At 37.7% G+C, this 18,830-nt stretch overlaps 1 protein-coding gene across 4 annotated transcripts in view; it reads left to right on the plus strand.

Annotated features, from left to right (window-relative positions):
* LOC136333053 (adhesion G protein-coupled receptor E2-like) overlaps positions 1 to 17,407 on the plus strand; it is a 49,929-nt gene extending 32,522 nt beyond the window's left edge. For all 4 annotated transcript variants that reach the window (XM_066272055.1, XM_066272057.1, XM_066272056.1 and 1 more), the window contains 4 exons: positions 12,623 to 12,689; positions 12,951 to 13,042; positions 13,930 to 14,086; positions 14,176 to 17,407. In XM_066272055.1, the coding sequence (XP_066128152.1) occupies positions 12,623 to 12,689; positions 12,951 to 13,042; positions 13,930 to 14,086; positions 14,176 to 14,340 (481 nt within the window). In that variant the 3' untranslated portion in view covers positions 14,341 to 17,407. The remainder of the gene's footprint in view (positions 1 to 12,622; positions 12,690 to 12,950; positions 13,043 to 13,929; positions 14,087 to 14,175) is intronic.
* The last annotated feature ends 1,423 nt before the right edge of the window (positions 17,408 to 18,830 follow it).

The following is an 18,830-nucleotide window of genomic DNA, read 5'->3' on the forward strand; positions in this document are numbered from 1 at the left end:
CTGTGGGTTTGTCATAGATGGCCTTTATCATGTTGAGGTATGTTCTCTGTATTCCCACTTTGCTGAGAGTTTTGATCATGAATGGGTGCTGATTTCATCAAATGCTTTTTCTACATCTATTGAAATTATCATGTGGTTTTTCTCCTTTTTTTTGTTTATGTGATGAATCACATTGATTGATTTGTGAATATTGTACCAGCCTTGCCTCCCAAGAATAAATCCCACTTGATCATGGTGTATAATTTTTTTTCATATATTGCTGGATCCGATTTGCTAATATTTTGTTGAGGATTTTAGCATCTAAATTCATCAGAAATATTGGCCTATAATTTTCTTTTTTTGTATTGTCTTTGCCTGGTTTTGGAATCAGAATTATGCTTGCCTCATAAAAGGAGCTTGGAAGTCTTCTATCTTCTTGAAATTTTTGAAATAGCTTGAGAAGGATAGGAGTTAGTTCTTCTTTGAATATTTGGTAGAATTCACTTGTAAAGCCATCAGGCCCAGGACTTTTCTTTTTTGGGAGTTTATTTTTTTTATATAAGTGTTTCAATCTCATTTGTTGTAATTGGTCTGTTTAGGTTTTCTGATTCTTCCAGATTAATTTTTGGAGGATTATATGTTTCAAGGAATTTGTCTATTTCATCTAGGTTGTCTAGTTTTTGGCGTACAGTTCTTCATAGTATTTTCTTACAATATTTTGTATTTCTGTTGTGTCAGTTGTTATTTCTCCACTCTCGTTTCTAATTTTATTTATTTGGGTCCTCTCTTCTTTTCCTAGTGAGTCTGGTTAAAGGTTCATTGATCTTGTTTACCTTTTCAAAGAACCAGGTCCTGATTTCATTGATCCTCTGTATTGTTTCTTTATCCTCTAGGTCATTTATTTCTCCTCTGATCTTTATTATTTCCTTTATTCTATTAGCTCTGGGCTTTACTTGCTCTTCTTTTTCTAGTTCTTTTAGATGTAGCATCAAGTTTTTTATTTGAGCTTTTTCTAGCTTCTTAAGGTATGCTTGTAATGCTATGAACTTTCCTGTCAGGACTGCTTTAGCTCTGTCCTATAAATTTTGAGTTGAGGTATGCTCATTATTGTTCGTTTGTCGAAATTTTTTATTTCTTCTTTGATCTCATTGTTTACCCATTCTTTATTTAATAACATTCTATTTAGTTTCCAAGTGTTTGAGTATTTTTCAGTTTTTCTCTTGTGGTTAATTTCTAGTTTCATGCTATTGTGATTGAAGAAAGTGTTCGATATGATTTCAATCTTCTTATGTTAGTTGAGACCACTTTGGTGCCCTAACATGTGGTCTATCCTAGAGAATGTACCATGAGCACTTGAAAAGAATGTATATTCTGCTCTTTTAGGGTGAAAGGTTCTGAAGATATCTATTAAATCGAGTTGATCTAGTATGTCCTTTAAGTCTGCTGTTTCTTTAATTTTCTTTCTTGAGCGTCTATCTAGTGATGTTAGTGGGGTATTGAAATCACCTATTATTATAGTATTGGTGTTGATCTCACCCTTTATGTCCTTCAAAATCTGCTTTAGATATTTAAATACTCCTATATTAGTTTCATAGATATTTATAATGGTTATATCTTCCTGTTGGATTGCTCACTTTATCATTATGTAGTGACGTTCTTTATCTCTAACTATAGTCTTTGTTTTAAAGTCTATTTTGTCTGATATAAGTATTGCTACCCCAGGTTTTTTTTCATTTCCATTTGTGTGAAATATTTTTTCCATTCTTTTATCTTCATTCTGTGTGCATCTTTTGTTTTAAGGTATGACTCTTGTAGACAGCATATGTATGGGTCCTGTTTTCTTATCCATGCAGCTACCCTATGTCTTTTGATCAGATCATTTAATCCATGTACATTTAAGGTTATTATTGATATGTAATTGTTTAGTGCATTTTATTCTTTAAAACTGTATTCTTCTTTTGCAATATTCTTTTTCTCCTTTGATCTGTTTACAACAGACCCCTTAGCATTTCTTCCAGCCTTGGTTTGGTTGAAGTGAATTTCTTGAGTTTTTTTTTTGTTTGGAAAGTTTTTTGTCTTTCAATTTTAAATGATAACCTTGCTGGATAGCGTAGTCTTGGTTGTAGGCTCTTGTTCTGCATTACTTTGAATATTTCTTGCTATTCCCTTCTGGCCTCAAGTGTTTCTGTTGAGAAGTCAGAAGTCATCCTTATGGAGGCTCCTTTGTATGTGATAGTCTTTTTTTTCTCTAGCAGCTTTTAATATTTTTTCTTAATCACTTAGCTTTGGTATTTTAATTATTATGTGCCTTGGTCTTGATTTCTTTGGGTTTCTCTTTAATGGAGTTCTCTGTGCTTCTTGAACATGTGATATGTTTTCCTGCCTTAAGTGTTGGAAGTTTTCAGCTATGATATGCTTGAACAAAGTCTCTGTTCCTTGTTCTTTCTCTTCTTCTTCAGGGACCCCTATGATGCAGATGTTATTTCCCTTCATGTTGTCACAGAGCTCTCTTAGAGTTTCCTCAGACTTTTTGAGTCTCTTTTCTTTTTTCTGCTCTGCTTCTGTGCCTTTATTTATCATGTCCTCTAACTTGCTGATTCGATTCTCTGCTTCATCCATTCTGCTTTTAATTCCTTCCATTGTGTTCTTCATTTCTGATATTGTATTTGTCATTTCTAACTGATTCTTTTTTATTATTTCAATGTCTTTTTTTATATTTGCTATCTCTTATTTAGGTGTTCATAATGACCATCTATTGTTGTTCTAATATCTTTGAGCATCCTAACAATCATTATTTTAATATCTGCATTTGGTAATTTGGTTATATCTGATTCATTCAGGTCCTTTTCTGGGGATTTCTCTTGATTCATTTGTGTTGCATTTCTTTGCCTTCTCATTTTCTCTGTGTAAAGGAAGATTTTGGCCACTGGAATCCACTGGGTGTGGCCTCTGTTCCCTTGGTATGGTCTGTTTGCAAGCCCGCCACCTCCTCTATGGTTGCTTCCTAGGGCGTTTGGGTATGGGCATTGCTGGTACCTGCCCACTGGGGCTGTTGCTTTGGTTTCTGCCTCTCCTTCATGGGAGTGGCTGTGATCACGTGCTTGGGTGTACAAGCCTTGGTGGCCTTGGCCTTTCCCCTGCCCCCCCATGAGTGGCATTATACTTGGCGCTGAGGACAGTGGCGAGCACCTTTGCTCAGCTGTGGGTCTCCGCCTCTTTCTTGGTTTTTGCTCTGCCCTTGCAGGAGGAGCCTGCTCATGGGTCAGCTGCAAGCCTTGGATCCACAGGCCTGGCAGGACTGCATGCCCATGTTCAGTAGCGGGACTCCACCTGTTCTGGACTTTTGGCTCCACGCCCGCAGGAGAAGCCGGCTCCCAGGTCAAGCCACAAGCCTTGGTTCTGCGGGCAGGCCTACTTTTCAATTTTATATTTGGAATAGTAAAACTTATTTATATAATCTAAAGAACAGATTGTAAAATAGTGAAGATCTACCAGGTGCTTATTCTGTGCTGGGCACTTTTCTAACCATTCATGTATTAGTTAACACAGTTCACCCTCACAATGATACATTGAAGTAGGCACTATTATTTTACAGGGGAGTCACCTGAGGCACAAATGACTTAAACAAATGCCTGAAGGTACACAGCTCAGAAGAAGCAGAGCTGAGATTCAAATCTGAGGAGTCAAGCTCCAGGGCTTCATACTTATTTTCAGCTTTTAGTACTAGGTTTAATATTATTACATCTGTTTTGAAATATATTTTACATACCATAAAATTCACCACTTTAAAAGTGTTTTCACAATAATCACAGTATTTACAGCAGACACCACAATCAAATTTTACAACATTTTCAACTCCTGAAAAGGAACCTCAGACACAATATTACACAGTCCCCATTCCTGCTACCTACTCCTCTGCCCCAAGCCTTGACACCCACTAATCTATGTCTGTCTTCACGGATCTGCTGATGCTGAGAATTTCCCATAAATAAAATCATACATGCTGTGTTTTGTGACTAGGTTTTTTTTAAAATTTTATTTATTTTTATTTAGACAATTAAATTTAACAGGGTGACATTGGTCAACTAGAGCAGTGGTCCTCAACCCCTGGGTCACGGACCTGTACCGGTCCTTTGGGCCATTTAGTACCGGTCCACAGAGAAAGAATAAATAACTTACATTATTTCCATTTTATTTATATTTAAGTCCGAACAATGTTTTATTTTTTAAAAATGACCAGATTCCCTCTGTTACATCCTTCTAAGACTCACTCTTGATGCTTGTCTCGGTCACATGATACATTTATCTGTCCCACCTTAAAGGCCGGACCGTGAAAATATTTTCTGACATTAAACCAGTCTGTGGCCCAAAAAAGGTTGGGGACCACTGAACTAGAGTACATAGATTTAGAGAAAACAACTCTACATTATTTAGACAGTTGATTATATTGTATACCCATAACTTAAAGTAAAATAATCTTCCATCACCTTATATTTGTTTCTGTTTATGCCCCTCCTCCTCTCCACCCCCTCCTCCTCTTCCCTTCCCCTCCCCCTGGCAACCACTAAACTCTTATCTATCTCCATGAGTCTCAATTTTGTGTCCCACCCATATATGGAATCATAGAGTTCTTACTTTTTTCTGATTTACTTATTTCAATCGGTATAATGTTATCAAGGTCCATCCATGTTGTTGCAAATGATTCTATGTCATCATTTCTTATGGCTGAGTAGTATCCCATAGTATATATGTACCACATCTTCTTTATCCAATCATCTATTGAAGGGCTTTTTGGTTGTTTCCATGTCTTGGCCACTGTGAACAATGCTGCAATGAACATGGGGCTGCATGTGTCTTTATGTACCAGTGTTTTTGAGTTATGGGGGTATATTCCCAGTAGAGGGATTGCTGGGTCATATGGTAGCTCTATGTTTATTTTTTGAGGAGCCACCATACTTTCTTCCATAGTGGTTGTACTACTTTACATTCCCACCAGCAGTGAATGAGGGTTCCTTTTTCTCCATAGCCTCTCCAACACTTGTTATTACCTGTCTTGTTAATAATAGCTAATCTAACAGGTGTGAGGTGGTATCTCATTGTAGTTTTGATTTGCATTTTTCTAATAGCTAATGAAGATGAGCATCTTTTCATATTTCTGTTGGCCATTTGTATTTTTTTCCGGGAGAAGTGTCTGTTCATGTCCTCTTCCCATTTTTTTGTTGTTGAGTTTTATGAGTTCTTTGTATATTTTGGATATTAGGCCCTTATCTGAGCTGTTGTTTGAAAATATCATTTCCCATTTAGTTGGTTGTCTGTTTGTTTTTTTGTCAGTTTCTCTTGCTGTGCAAAAGCTTCATAGTCTGATGTAGTCTCATTCATTTATCTTTGCCTTCACTTTCCTTGCCTTTAGAGTCAAATTCATAAAGTGCTCTTTATAACCAAGGTTTATGAGTTTAGAACCTATGTTTTCTTCTACATAATTTATTACTTCAGGTCTATATTTAGATCTTTGATCCATTTTTAATTAATTTTAATACAAGGGGACAAACTGTAGTCCAGTTTTATTCTTTTGCATGTGGTTTTCCAGTTTTCTCAGCACCATTTGTTGAAGAGGTTTTCTTTTCTCCATTGTGTGTCATTGGCCCCCTTTATCAAAAATTACTTGACTATATATATGTGGTTTTATTTCTGGGCTTTCTATTCTTTTCCATTGGTCTGAGTGTCTGTTTTTCTTCCAAGACATTGTAATTTTGATGGGAATTGCATTAAATTTGTATATTGCTTTGGGTAATATATTTATTTTGAGCATATTTATTCTTCCTATACAAGAACAAAGAATATTTTTCTATTTCATTATATCTTTTTTTATTTCCCTTAGCAATGCTTTGTAGTTTTCATTATATACGTCCTTTACTTTCTTTGTTATGTTTATTCCTAGGTATTTTATTTTTTTGTTACAACCATGAAGGGGATTGTTTTTTTGAGCTTGCTTTCTAATGTTTTATTGTTGGCATATAGGAAGGCAATGGACTTTTGTATATTAATTTTGTATTCTGCAACCTGACTGTATTGGTTTATTGTTTCTAGTAGTCCAAAGTAGACTTTTTTTGGAATCATTGGGGTTTTCAATGTACAGGATTGTACATCTGCAAAAAAGTGAAACCTTTACTTATTCTTTCCCAATATGAATGTCTTATTTCTTTCTCTTGTCTGATTGCTCTGGCTAGAACTTCTAGCACTATGTTGAATAATAGTGGAGAAAGTGGACAAGCTTCTCTTGTTCCTGATTTTAGGGGGAAAGTCCTAGTTTTATGCCATTTAATATAATATTAGCTGATAGTTTATCATAAATGGCCTTATTATGTTGAGATATTTTCCTTCTATACTCATTTTGTTAAGTGTATGTTAAGTGTTATGTTAAGTAAAAATAAAATAGTGTTGTATTTTATCAAATGCCTTTTCTGCATCTATTAATAGGGTTATATGGTTTTTATTCTTTGTTTTGTTGGTATAGTGTATTACGTTAACCATTTTACTTATGTTGAACCATCCTTGTGATTTTGGGATGAATCCCACTTGATCATGATGAATTATGTTTTTAATGTGTTGTTGCATTCGATTTGCTAGTATTTTGTTTAGTATTTTATCATCTATATTCATTGAGATATTGGTCTGTAGTGTTTTTTGTGTGTTGTCCTTGCCAGATTTTTGTATGAGGGTCATGTTGGCCTCTTAAAATGTGTTTGGCAGTATTGCTTCTTCTTCAATTTTTGGGAAGACTTTGAGTAGAATAGGAACCAAGTCTACTTTGAATGTTTGATAGATTCACTAGTATAGCCATCTGGCCCAGGACTTTTATTTTGGGGGAGGTTTTTAATAGTTCTTTCTATTTCCTCCCTGCTTATGGGTCTGTTTCAGCTTTCTGCTTCTTCATGACTCAGTCTAGGAAGATTGTATTATTCTAGGAATGTATCAATTTCTTCTATATTGTTATTTGGTGGCATATAGTTTTTCATAGTATTCTACAATAATTCTTTGTGTATCTATGATATCTGTGGTGATTTCTCCTCTTTCATTTTGGATTTTGTTTATATGAGTCCTTTCTCTTTTTCCTGGTGAGTCTTGCCAAGGGTTTGCCAATTTTGTTGATCTTTTCAAAGAACCAGCTCCTTGTTTTATTAATTTTTTTATAGTTTTTCTGTTCTCTATTTCATTTATTTCTGCTGATTTTTATTATTTCCTTTCTTCTGTTGGTTTTGGGTTGTCTTTGTTCTTCTTTTTCTAGTTCCTTAAGATGTGAAGTTAAGTGGTTTATTGGGCTCTCTCTTTTTTGTTCATATGGGCCTGTAGTGATATGAACTTTCCTCTTATTACTTCTTTTGCTGTATCCCAGAAATTCTGATATGTTGTATTGTTATTTTTGTTTGCTTGTATGTATCTTTTGACCTCTGCACTTATTTCTTCTTTGACCCACTCATTTTTTAAAAGTATGTTGTTAGTTTCCACATTTTTGTGGGTTTGTTTACCTCTTTTTTTGCAGTTGAATTTTAGTTTCAAGGCTTTATGATCAGAAAATATGCTTGGTATAATTTCAGTCTTTCTGAATTTGTTCATGTTATTTTTGTGGCCCAACATATGGTCAATTCTTGAGAATGTTCCAGATGAAATGTCCCATAGATGTCTATCATATCCAACTGTTCTAGTGTTTTATTAAATGCCAATATTTCTTTATTGATTTTCTGTTTGGATGAATGATCTAGAACTATCAGCGGTGTATCGAGGTCTCCAAATATGATTATATTTTTGTCGGTTTTTGTTTTTATGTCAGTCAATAGCTTTCTTATATATTTTGGCACTCCTTGGTTTTGTGCATATATATTAAGAAGTGTTGTCTTCTTGATTCAATGTCCCCTTTATCAAATTTATGAAATGATCGTTTTTGTCTCTGATTACCTTTACTGTCTTGTAGTCAGCATTGTTAGATATGAGTATTGCTACTCCTGTTTTATTTTTGGATATTTGCTTGGAGTATTGTTTTCCAACCTTTTACTTTAAATTTGTTCTTATTCTTATAGCTTAGATATGTTTCATGTAGGCAGCATACAGTTGGATTTTCTTTTTTAATCCATTCTGCTATTCTGTGTCTTTTTATTGGTGAGTTCAATCCATTTATATTTAGTGTAATTATTGACATTTGAGGGTTTCCTAGTGCAATTTTATATATTACTTTCTGATAGTTTTGTATCTTGTTCAGTTATTCTCTTTTGTTTTTCTATCATTTGTTTTTGTTTTGTTCTAATCCATACTTCTTTTCTCAAGACATGTACTTCTGTGTTGGTTTTTTCAGGGGCGGTTATCATTAAGTAATGGATAGCATACATATCATGTTCATTGTAGTACATTATCTCATGAGTGCTTCTGCACTCCATCTTCCTTTGCTACTGTTAATCTTTGTCCTCTCCCCTTTTTTGTTTCTTTGTCACAGATTAATCTTGTTTTTATTGTGATCTTGATGGAGATTTTACTTGTAGTTTTTTTTTTTGTTGTTCTTTGTGTCTAGTCTGAAAACCCCCTTAATATTTCCGGAAGTGGGGGTTTTCTGGTGATAAATTCCCTCATATTTTCTGTATCTATGAATGTTTTTATTTTTTCTTTGTATTTGAGGAAAAGCTTTGATGGGTGTAGTATTCTTGGCTGGAAGTTCCTCTCTTTCAGAACTTTAAATATTGGGGTCCACTCTCTTCTAGCTTATAGAATTTCTGCTGAGAAATCTGTTGATAACCTAATGGGCCTTCCTTTATATGTTGTATTCTTCTTTTCCCTGGCTGCCTTGAGAATTTTTTCTTTGTCATTGGTTTGTGCCAATTTTATTATGATGTGCCTTGGAGTAGGTTTGTTAGGCTTAAGATAACTCGGTGTTCTGTTTACCTCTTGAATTTGAGGCTTTAGTTCTTTCTACAGGCTTGGGAAGTTCTTGTCCATTATTTGTTTGAATATGGTCCATTCCATTTTCTCTCTTCTTCTTCTTCTGATATACTCATTATTCTTATGTTGCTCTTTCTGATAGAGTCAGACAATTCCTGTAGGGCTATCTCATTTTTTTTAAATTTCTGAGTCTCTCTCTTCTTCTCTCTGTAGTACCTCAAGTTGCCTGTCTTCTATGTCACTGATTTTCTCCTCTATCTGACCTGTTCTATTGGCTAAGCTTGTTACCTCGTTTTTCAGTTCTTGAATTGAGTTTTTATCTCTGTTTGATTCATTTACATAGTTTCCATTTCCCTGGTGAAGTATTCTTTCTGTTCATCAAATTGGTTTTTGAGCTTCCTAAATTGCCTTTCTGTGCTTTCTTCTATATTCCTGAGTATTTTTAGAACTTCAATTTTAAATTCTTTGTCATTTAACTCCAAGATTTCTAAGCTATTGAAATTTCTTTCTATACATTTTTTTCTCATTTATCTGAGCTACATCACTGTCTTTTGTATCCATGATATTCAATTTCTTTTTCTTTAATGGCATTTGAAAGTGGTATTGTTAATAACCCTAAGAGTTGATAAAATTTTTTTTGAGAAAATGCAGTGAAAAACTGAAATTTTTATTGGGCTTAGTGAAACAAAAATGTGTAGAATGGAGGGCCTGGGTTAGGGGGAGTGACAAAGAGGCAAAAAACGAGGCAAGAACCCACAAAATGCCACAAGGAAAAACTTTTAATCAAGAATAAAATAATTTGTTTGTAGATGATGATAGAATGAGAGAAATAGTGTAATAGAAAAGAAAAAAACAAAAAGAGAAAAAAATACAATAAAAAATGAAAATTCTATTGTATTAAGTGGCACAAAAACTATAGAATGGAGAGCCAGAGTTGGGGAAAATGCTAAAGAGATAAAAAGTGAATTAAAGGACACAAAATGCCACAAAGAAAAAATTTGAAACCAGAATAAAATAATTTGTTTGTGGGTGAGATTCGAATGAGAGAAAAAGTGAAAGAGAAAAGAAGAAACTAAAAGAGAGAGAGAGAAAAAATTGAGTTAAGTTTTTTCAAATGTAACACTCATAGAAATAAAAAAGAATGGAATATATAACACCTATGGGTAATAATGATCAAAATGAAAAGAATAAAATGGAAAGAGAATAAAATGACCAAGGTTGAAGGAAAAAAACTATAAAAAATACAAGGAAAAAAATGGAAAAAGTTATAAAGATTGGATTTTTTTTGGTTTTGAAAAGTTATTTTCTTCTTTTTTCTTCTCTTTCTTTTTGGCCAGTGGTGCTGTACCCCAGGTTCTGCCCCTGTGGCACTCTTAGGCTGAGATTTGCTGTTGTATCACTATGGTGATGACATAACTAGGCCTCAGTCCTGTTGGTATGTGGGGCTCATTAACATTTGAAGGCTGTGACAATGGAAGAGTTCGTTTTCCGAGAGCCTCTCACTAAATAACTCCTTCCTGAACCAGCAGCTTGGGTACCCAGCTGTGAAGTTGCCCCAGCCACTGCCTGGAGAGTAGGAGGCTCTAAGAGTTGCCAAATCCCTTCTCTATCCCCACTCAACTCAGGGTCCTGGGTAAGGCTTTGCCAGCCAGAGCCACCAGTGTAATCAGGCAGGGCATGGAGCTGTTGGCCTTTCAGGTGTCTTTCTATGAGCCTCCTGGCATGTCTAGTATGCCTGAGCACTCTGCAGGTCTGCTCTCCAGAGGCTCTCTGCAAGCTGCCTGTGCACCCTCCCCCCACCCCACTTCCACAGTTCTCTTCCCCAGGACTGTGTTTTGTTAGCCTGTATGGCTGGCAGAGGTGCTGCACCTAGACAGGTCTGGGTGTAGGGAAGCCTACCTTCATGCACTTCTCACGCAATGTTGTTTGGGAAGCCAGGATTATTCAGAAACTCTGGTCACAACCCACACAGAGGGTCACTACTGACAGTCTCGAATCCAGCCCCTCTGTTGGGAATGCAGGCACCCACACCCGAAGCACCAGGTGGATCCACTTGCACACTGCCCATGCTCGCCGACTGAGATACCAGGAGTAAACAAGGCAATGCTCACCCACCTCTGCTGGGGTCTACCACTGGCATTAGCTCCACATGGGCTGAGCCGTGGGCACACTCTCTCCTCGGCTTGAACATCTCTGCCCTAGCCCAGATTTATCCATGCCCCCAGCCCTCACTTCCTTTCAGTTCCAAGTGAAAGCAGCCCTTGTTCACATCAGTGAGGAAAGCAGAATACTCCATTCTTCATTTTATTTCCTTCAGAGTGGATTATATATTCAGATACCTTTTCACCCAATTGTACCTTAGTTTGATGTATGTGTATTTCAGATGCTCCTGAGATTGTTTTCCTGTCTCTAGTTGTTGAATTTGTTGAAGTTTCAGGGAGAGGTATCAGGAGCACTCCTCACAGTGCCATTTCTCTGACATAACTCGAATTATTTTTTTAATGTGGTGTTGTATTCAATTTGTTAGTATTTTGTTTAGGATTTTTGCAACTGTTTTCATTAGAGATATTGGTCTGTAGTTTTCTTTCTTTATCTTGTTCTTCCCAGGTTTTGGTATAAAGCATAAATTGGCCTCATAAAATGTATTTGGAAATATTGCTTTTTCTTCAAAATTTTGAAAGACTTTGAGAGGGATAGGAACCAAATTTTCTATGAATGTATGGTATAATTCACTAGTGTAGCCATCTGGTCCTGGATTTTTGTTTTGGGGGAAGGTTTTGATAGTTGTTTCTATTTTCTCTGCCATGGTAGGCAGTTGGGTTCATGGAAACAGGAATGCAGAATGATTGTTAATGTGAATGAGTTTCTTTTTCAAAAAAATTTTTTTAACTATTTTTTTCTTTTTTAATTTTTTTTAAAAAAAATTTTATTTATTCATTTTTATAGAGGAGAAAAAGAGAGAGGGAGAGAGGGAGGAGAGAGAGACAGAGAGAAAGGGGTAGGAGCTAGAAGCATCAACTTCCATATGTGCCTTGACCAGGCAAGCCCAGGGTTTCGAACCAGCGACCTCAGCAGAATGAGTTTTTAAGGAGCTAAAAATGCTCTGAGGTCAGATTGTGGTGATGATTGTACAACTCTGTGAATATTTCAAAGATCACTAAACTGTAAAGTTGAAATGGGTGAATTTTTATGGTATGTGCAATACATCTCCAAAAACCATAATTGAAAAAATCCATAAATTGGTGTTGCAGGGATGAAAATAATTATTTTGAATAGGGCAAGAAAAATACATTAGAATCAGAGGACTATGAAAGACTGTGAACACATATACAGACTTCTGGGCCTCAACACATTCTCAGTAAACTTGACTCATTACTCAAATCTCACCTCAAATAGAATTTTCTTGTGAAATCTTTTTTAACTATCTTATTCTCCTAGACCCAAAGCTAAGCAAAACATCCAAGAAAGCACTCTCTTAGCCTCTCATTTTTGTTTTATTGTCACAGTGTGTCTGTTTGTGTGTCTCCTACCTGATGTGAGGTGTGTGGGAGTTAAGACTATGTGTACTTTCTTCATGATTGTATCCTCAGTGTCAACCACAGAGCTTATCTCAGAAGAGACACTCAATATTTGTTGATAAATGAATTAATGAATGAATTTATGTAATTGTTCTATATTTCTAAAAACCATTGCATTTTTAATTCTCTCTCTTGCTTAGCTGCTGGCTCTGCCCAGAAAAGAGATTTACATGGAGCTTCCTTGGACCAGTCTGCACCATCATCTTTGTGAGTGGTGACATCAGAGCATCCTTTACACTTAGCTGGGGTCATTAGAAAAGCAGAATTATAAGCTGGGGAGGAATGACACAGGCAGAAATATTTCTGGGTTGTCATGGGTGTGGTTTGGGTTGTAAGACCTCCTTAAACTATAAATTCTAACACTGTTACTAAATATGAAAACTGCTTAAGTGTGGAATTGCTGTTGGACAGGCTAGGACTGAGATAAATTAAAATTTTATTCACTGAACCTTCTGTGGTTTCCTTAAGGTCAATCTAGCTTTCTTCCTGATGACCCTCTGGATTTTGAGAAGCAAACTCTCTTCCCTCAACAGTGATTTGTCCACCCTCCGGAATACAAGGTAAGATGTAGAAGAGCGTGGCAACCCCAGAGACACATGTGTGGTCCCAGGTGTAAATCATGTGCCTCAGCAGTACCTGATGTCCCTTCTCAGGGTCTCCTGAGGGACCCCAGAGGAAGGAGGTACAGCTGTCCTTCTGTGGCAGTCAGCTTGGACTCCATGGTGTGTAGCTGACGCCCAGCCACACCTTCTGTCTCTAATCCCAGATCACTACCTCAGCAACAGGAAGAACTGACATTGGTTGATAAATGTTCTCTGGACTTTCATTAGCAGGTCTGTCCACACTTAGAAAAATCTGTGACTTCTCCCACAATGCAGCCTGCACTGCACACCCACCCTGGGTTCAAGCTCCTTCTCATCCCTCTCCATTTTGCCCTCTGGAAAAAATTCTATCCCAGGAAGTGTGGGTAGTCCTTTGCTCCAGAACCCTCTGTGCAAATTTAATGCTCTTTCTTGTATGTCTCTGTCAGTATTCTTTGTAAATCTTGCATGCTATTATTTGGTTGTATTAGTCCTTTGAATAGCCTGTGACTGTCATGAAAACAGAAATCTTGCCTCTGTTACTTTTAATACCCAGACCCCAGCATAAAGCCTGATGCATAGTGAAGCCTCAGTATGGTGGGTGGCATAAAGTTTGGAATGTCTGTGGAATATCATATAATTTTTGAAGCATCTCAGTCCTACTCAATTCAATCAAAATGCCTTCCTGGATCCGAGTGGAATTTCTAGTGTAGGGAATCACTGACAGTAAAGGTCAAAGATGATCATACTCAGTCTGAAAACTCATCACCAAAGGGAAAGCAGGAACATCCATGCAGTGGAGATGAGAATGACCTTGATTTTGTTGCTTTGAGTGAACCGTGGGGCTCCCTTCTCTTCCTACTCAGAATGCTGACGTTTAAAGCGATGGCTCAGCTCCTTCTCTTGGGATGTACATGGTGTCTGGGAATCCTGCAGGTGGATGCCATGGCCTATCTCTTCACCATCATCAACAGCCTGCAGGGCGTCTTCATCTTTCTGGTGTACTGTCTCCTCAGCCAGCAGGTACCACTGCCCAGCTCCCACCCAGGACTCTTTTCATTCTCACCCCTCTCATTGAACTCACTTACTCAGATCATGCTTTGCCTTTGCAGGTCCAGGAGCAGTACCGGAAATGGTTGAAAAAGATCAAGAAAACCAAAGCCGACTCTGAGACTTACACTCTCTCCAGCAGGGCTGTGTCTGAAGCTTCCAAGTCCAGCAATACTAAGATTACACATTGCTTCCAGAGCCCCTCAGTAACTGATTCATTTGAGTAGCTCATGCTCACAAATCTGACAAGTTCGGTATATAGCAGGTGATCCTACAGGACAGCTCCGCACTGGGTTTAATCTTTGACTCTTGAACCATTAGCATTGATATCAGAAGATATATATGTTGCTTTTTCTCCTTTAGAACTTTGTTCATTTGACCCTGGCTGGTTGGGTCATTGGTAGAGTGTCAGCTCAGAGTGTGGAAGACCCGGGTTTGATTTCCAGTCAGGGCACATGGGAGAAGTGATCATCTGCTTCTCCACCCATCTCCCTCCCCCTTCTCTCTCACTTTCTTCTTTCTCTCTTCTCCTGAAGCCATGGCTCAAGTGGTTCAAGCATGTTGGTCCTTGGTGCTGAGGATGGCTCCATGGCCTTGCCTCAGTTGCTGAACCAGCTCAGTTGCCAAGCAATGAGCAACAGCCACAGATAGGCAGAGCATCTTCTGTAAGATGCTTTCCAGTTGGATCCCAGTCAAGGTGCATGCGAGAGTCTGTTTCCGTGCTTCCTTGCCTCCCTGACGCTCATTTAATAATAATAATAATAAAAAAGATGAACTTTGTTCATTTTGACTTTTACATGTCAGCACTCTTACTAAACACCTGCTGTGTGCCATGCAAGGTTAATTAAATAAGCAAGAATCACTGATCTGCAGCAGGGATGCTCAATTCAGTCCACATAGAGCACATTGTCCTTCCTCCACCTCCATCTCAGTCACTCAGCACCTCCCAACAAAGGCAAAAATAGGGAGCCTTATAATGAACATATTTAAAAATTAAACTGAAATGGGTATTTACTGGCATTTTAGACTTTCTTAGTAAGACTGCCTGATATTTTCAGCACTTTTTACCCACTGCAAAACCAGGAAGCAAAAGACAGAATTGCATAGGATAATTTATGTCAATGATTACTAAGAACCACCACTGGTTTGGAATTACAAAGTTCTAGGAGTTTTTTTCCTTTTTTTTTTTTTTTTAGATTTTACTTATTGGGTTTAGAGAGAAGAAAAAGAGAAGGATGGGAGGAGCAGGAAGCATCAACCTGTAGTATTTACTTCTCATGTGACTTGAGTGAGCAAGCCTGGGGTATCAAATTGGTGACTTCCGCATTCCAGGTTGATACTTTATCCTTTATGCCACCACAGCTCAGGCTACAAAGGTATTTTTCTTTTGAATTTAAAAATTCTTTCAGACATACAGAGCTCTGTTACTTACATTTTCTTACCTCTCCTTCAATCTTCCTTTAAACCACTTGAGTCTTTCTTCCTATTTAAAGAAGCTAACTATGCCTCTGCATTTTTTGTTGCTTGTTTACCCAACCTCCACAAGCTCTGGTTTTATGGTTGAATCTTCTATTTCCCACCCCTTTCCAGCAAATATTCTTACCACCTATTTCACAGAGTAAATCCAAGTAATCATGATGACTTTCTGAACAGCATGCTCTCCACCATGCCAAGCAACCATTGGTGTGCATTGTCTCCACATTACCATTTCAGTGACACTATTTTCTGTCCCTTTGAAGACAACGCTTTGACCTCCATTTTGAATGCCATCATTCATGACATCAATTATCCTTATGTTGTTTACACATTCTCTGTCTCTCTCTCCCTTTCCCCTTCTCATTTTCTTTTCTCTTTATTCTTCCTTCACTTTCTTGAAGGCATTCTCCCTATAGCCATAGAAACATGTTCTATTCTTTTCTGTCTTACTAGCATGTGCCACTTGGTTTATTATTTTCTTCTAGCTACCAACCAAGAGTTGATTTTTCTTTGTCTCCACATCCTTATCATAAATTTTCTCCTTCAGGTAATAAGCTCTATGATATCTCTCACAGCAATATATTTCCTGATTTATCTCCATGGGCAAGTGAAATAAAAGACAGGATAAACAAATGGGACTATATCAAACTAAAAAGCTTTTGCACAGGTAACAACAATATGAACAGAATAAAAAGACAAGTTACACAATGGGAGAACATATTTGACAATACATCTGATAAGAGGTTAATGACCAAAATTTATAAAGAACTTGTAAAACTTAACAGCAGGAAGATGAATAATCCAATCTAAAAATGAGCAAAATAAATGGATAGACACTTCTCCAAAGAGGACATACAGATGGCCAATAGGCATATGAAAAAATGCTCAACATCACTAATTATTAGAAAAATGCAAATTAAAACCACAAGGAGATATCACCTCACACCTGTCAGAATGGCGCTCATCAACAAAACAACACAGAATAAGTGCTGGCGAGGATGTGGATAAAAGGGAACCCTCCTGAACTGCTGGTGGGAGTGCAGACTGGTGCAGCCACTGTGAAAAACAATATGGAGATTCTTCAAAAAATTAAAAATCCAACTGCCTTTTGACCTAGCTATCCCACTGTTAGAAATATACCCCAAGAACACAATAGCACTGTTTGAAAAGAAGAAATGCGCCCCCATGTTTATGGCAGCATTGTTCACAATAGTGAAGATCTGGAAACAGCCCAAATGTCTGTCAGTGGACAAGTGAATTAAAAAGCTTAGGTACATATATACTATGGAATACTACTCAGCCATAAGAAATGATGACATAGGATCCTTTACAACAACATGCATGGACCTTGATATCATTATACTGAGTAAGATAAGTAAGTCAGAAAAAAACTAAGAAATATGTGATTCCATACATAGGTGGGACATAAAATGAGACTCAGGGACATGGACAAGAGTGTGATGGTTACGGGGTGGGGAGGAGAAGAGGGAGTGGGTTGGGGGAAGGAAGGCACACAGAGAAAACCAGTTAGAAGGTGACAGAAGACAATTGGACTTTGGTTGATGGGACTGCAGCATAATCAAATGTCAAAATAACCTAGAGATGTTTTCTCTGAACATATGTACCCTGATTTATCAATGTCACCCCATTAAAATAAAAAGAAAGAATTCAGCAGTGAAAAAAAAGAAAAAGAAAAATGTTCAACATCATTAATCATCAGAGAAATGCAGGCTAAAACCACAATGAGCTATCATCTTACACCTGTTAGAAATGGCATTAATCAAAAAGACAAGAGCTAACAAGTGTTGGAAAGGATGTGGAAAAAAGGGACCTTTGGCACTGTTGGTGGGAATTTAAATTGGAACAGCCTGTATGGAAAATAGTATGCAGGTTCCTCAAAAATTTGAAGATAAAAATACCATATGATTTATTAATTCTACTTTTGAATATTAATCAGAAAGAAATAAAATTACAATCTTGAAAATATATCCACACCTCCATGCTCAATGCAGTATTATTTACAATAGTCAAAATACTAAAACAACCTAAAAGTCCACTGCTGGATGAAAGGATAATGAAAAAGTGGTATACATATACAGTGGAATATTGTTCATCCCTCAAAAAAGATATTCTCTCCTTTGGTACAATATGGATTGACTTTGAGGACATATGCTAAGTGAAATAAGTTAAAAAGAAAAATATGAATACAGTATGATCTCAGTTAAATGTGAAAATAAGCACACACACACAGACACACAAAACAGATACATAAAAACAGATTGGTGGAGTAGGCGGATCTACCAACTTCCACCTCCCAGAACCAAAGTGGATTACAACTTAATTTTTAGAATCAAAATCTGGAAAACCAACTTTGGACTAAACTAAGAGGACTCTTTAACCAAGGAACATCAAAGAAGCCACACTGAGATTGGTAGGAAAAGCAGAAATGTGGAGAGGGTTGCCCAGCTCCCAGGAGCAAACGGTAGCCCAGAGAGACTCATGTGGCAGGAAGTGAGTTTAGCAAAGAGGGGAGGGTCCTGAGCCCCAGGAACAAAGTCCCAGACTGCAGCCCCAGAGCCTAGAAGATGCATACAGACAGTATTTAGCTGTGAAACAAGTCAGGAATCTGTTTGAGAGAAAGAGAGATTTTTCAGACCCAGGATTTTTGTTAAAGGGACCATGCAGAAAACTTCTCTCACAATCACCAACCCAGGGATCCAGGGAATGGGAGAGAGGAGAGGACAGGAGCAGCAGGAAGAGAGTTTAATCTAGGATGCACAGGGAGAAACACTCTGAGGGACAGCCACCCTAATCCCTGGGCTGAGTCACTCCCCAAATCTGAAGTGTATATTTCCCCTGGAAACAGCAATCCCAGCAAAGGGAAGCAGGACACCAGCCAAAAAAGCTCTCCCAGAACACTGAGAGCAAAGCTGCTTAGAAGGGGAGAGCTTTTGGGACTACCGTATGGAGTGTTAGGGTCTGAGTTGCAGCACCCCCACCCACATGGCTGAGGGATCACTGGAAAGTGGGCAGTAGCAGGATGTGGAAGCACGATTTTGTTAACAAGGGCAGAAGCTGGCCTGCCATGACTGCGGCTTGGTTGTGAGCTCAGTCTTGCCTGGCAGGGGTGGAGGGGAATTGCAAAAGTGGTCAGGCCCAGCTGTGAGCCCGTCCACAATCTTGCCTGCAAGGGGAAGGGTGGGAACCCCAGAAGGGGTGGAGACCTGCTGCTGAGCAAGGG

Source organism: Saccopteryx bilineata, chromosome 1 (assembly GCF_036850765.1).
Source record: "Saccopteryx bilineata isolate mSacBil1 chromosome 1, mSacBil1_pri_phased_curated, whole genome shotgun sequence".
NCBI classification, from domain to species: Eukaryota; Metazoa; Chordata; class Mammalia; order Chiroptera; family Emballonuridae; genus Saccopteryx; species Saccopteryx bilineata.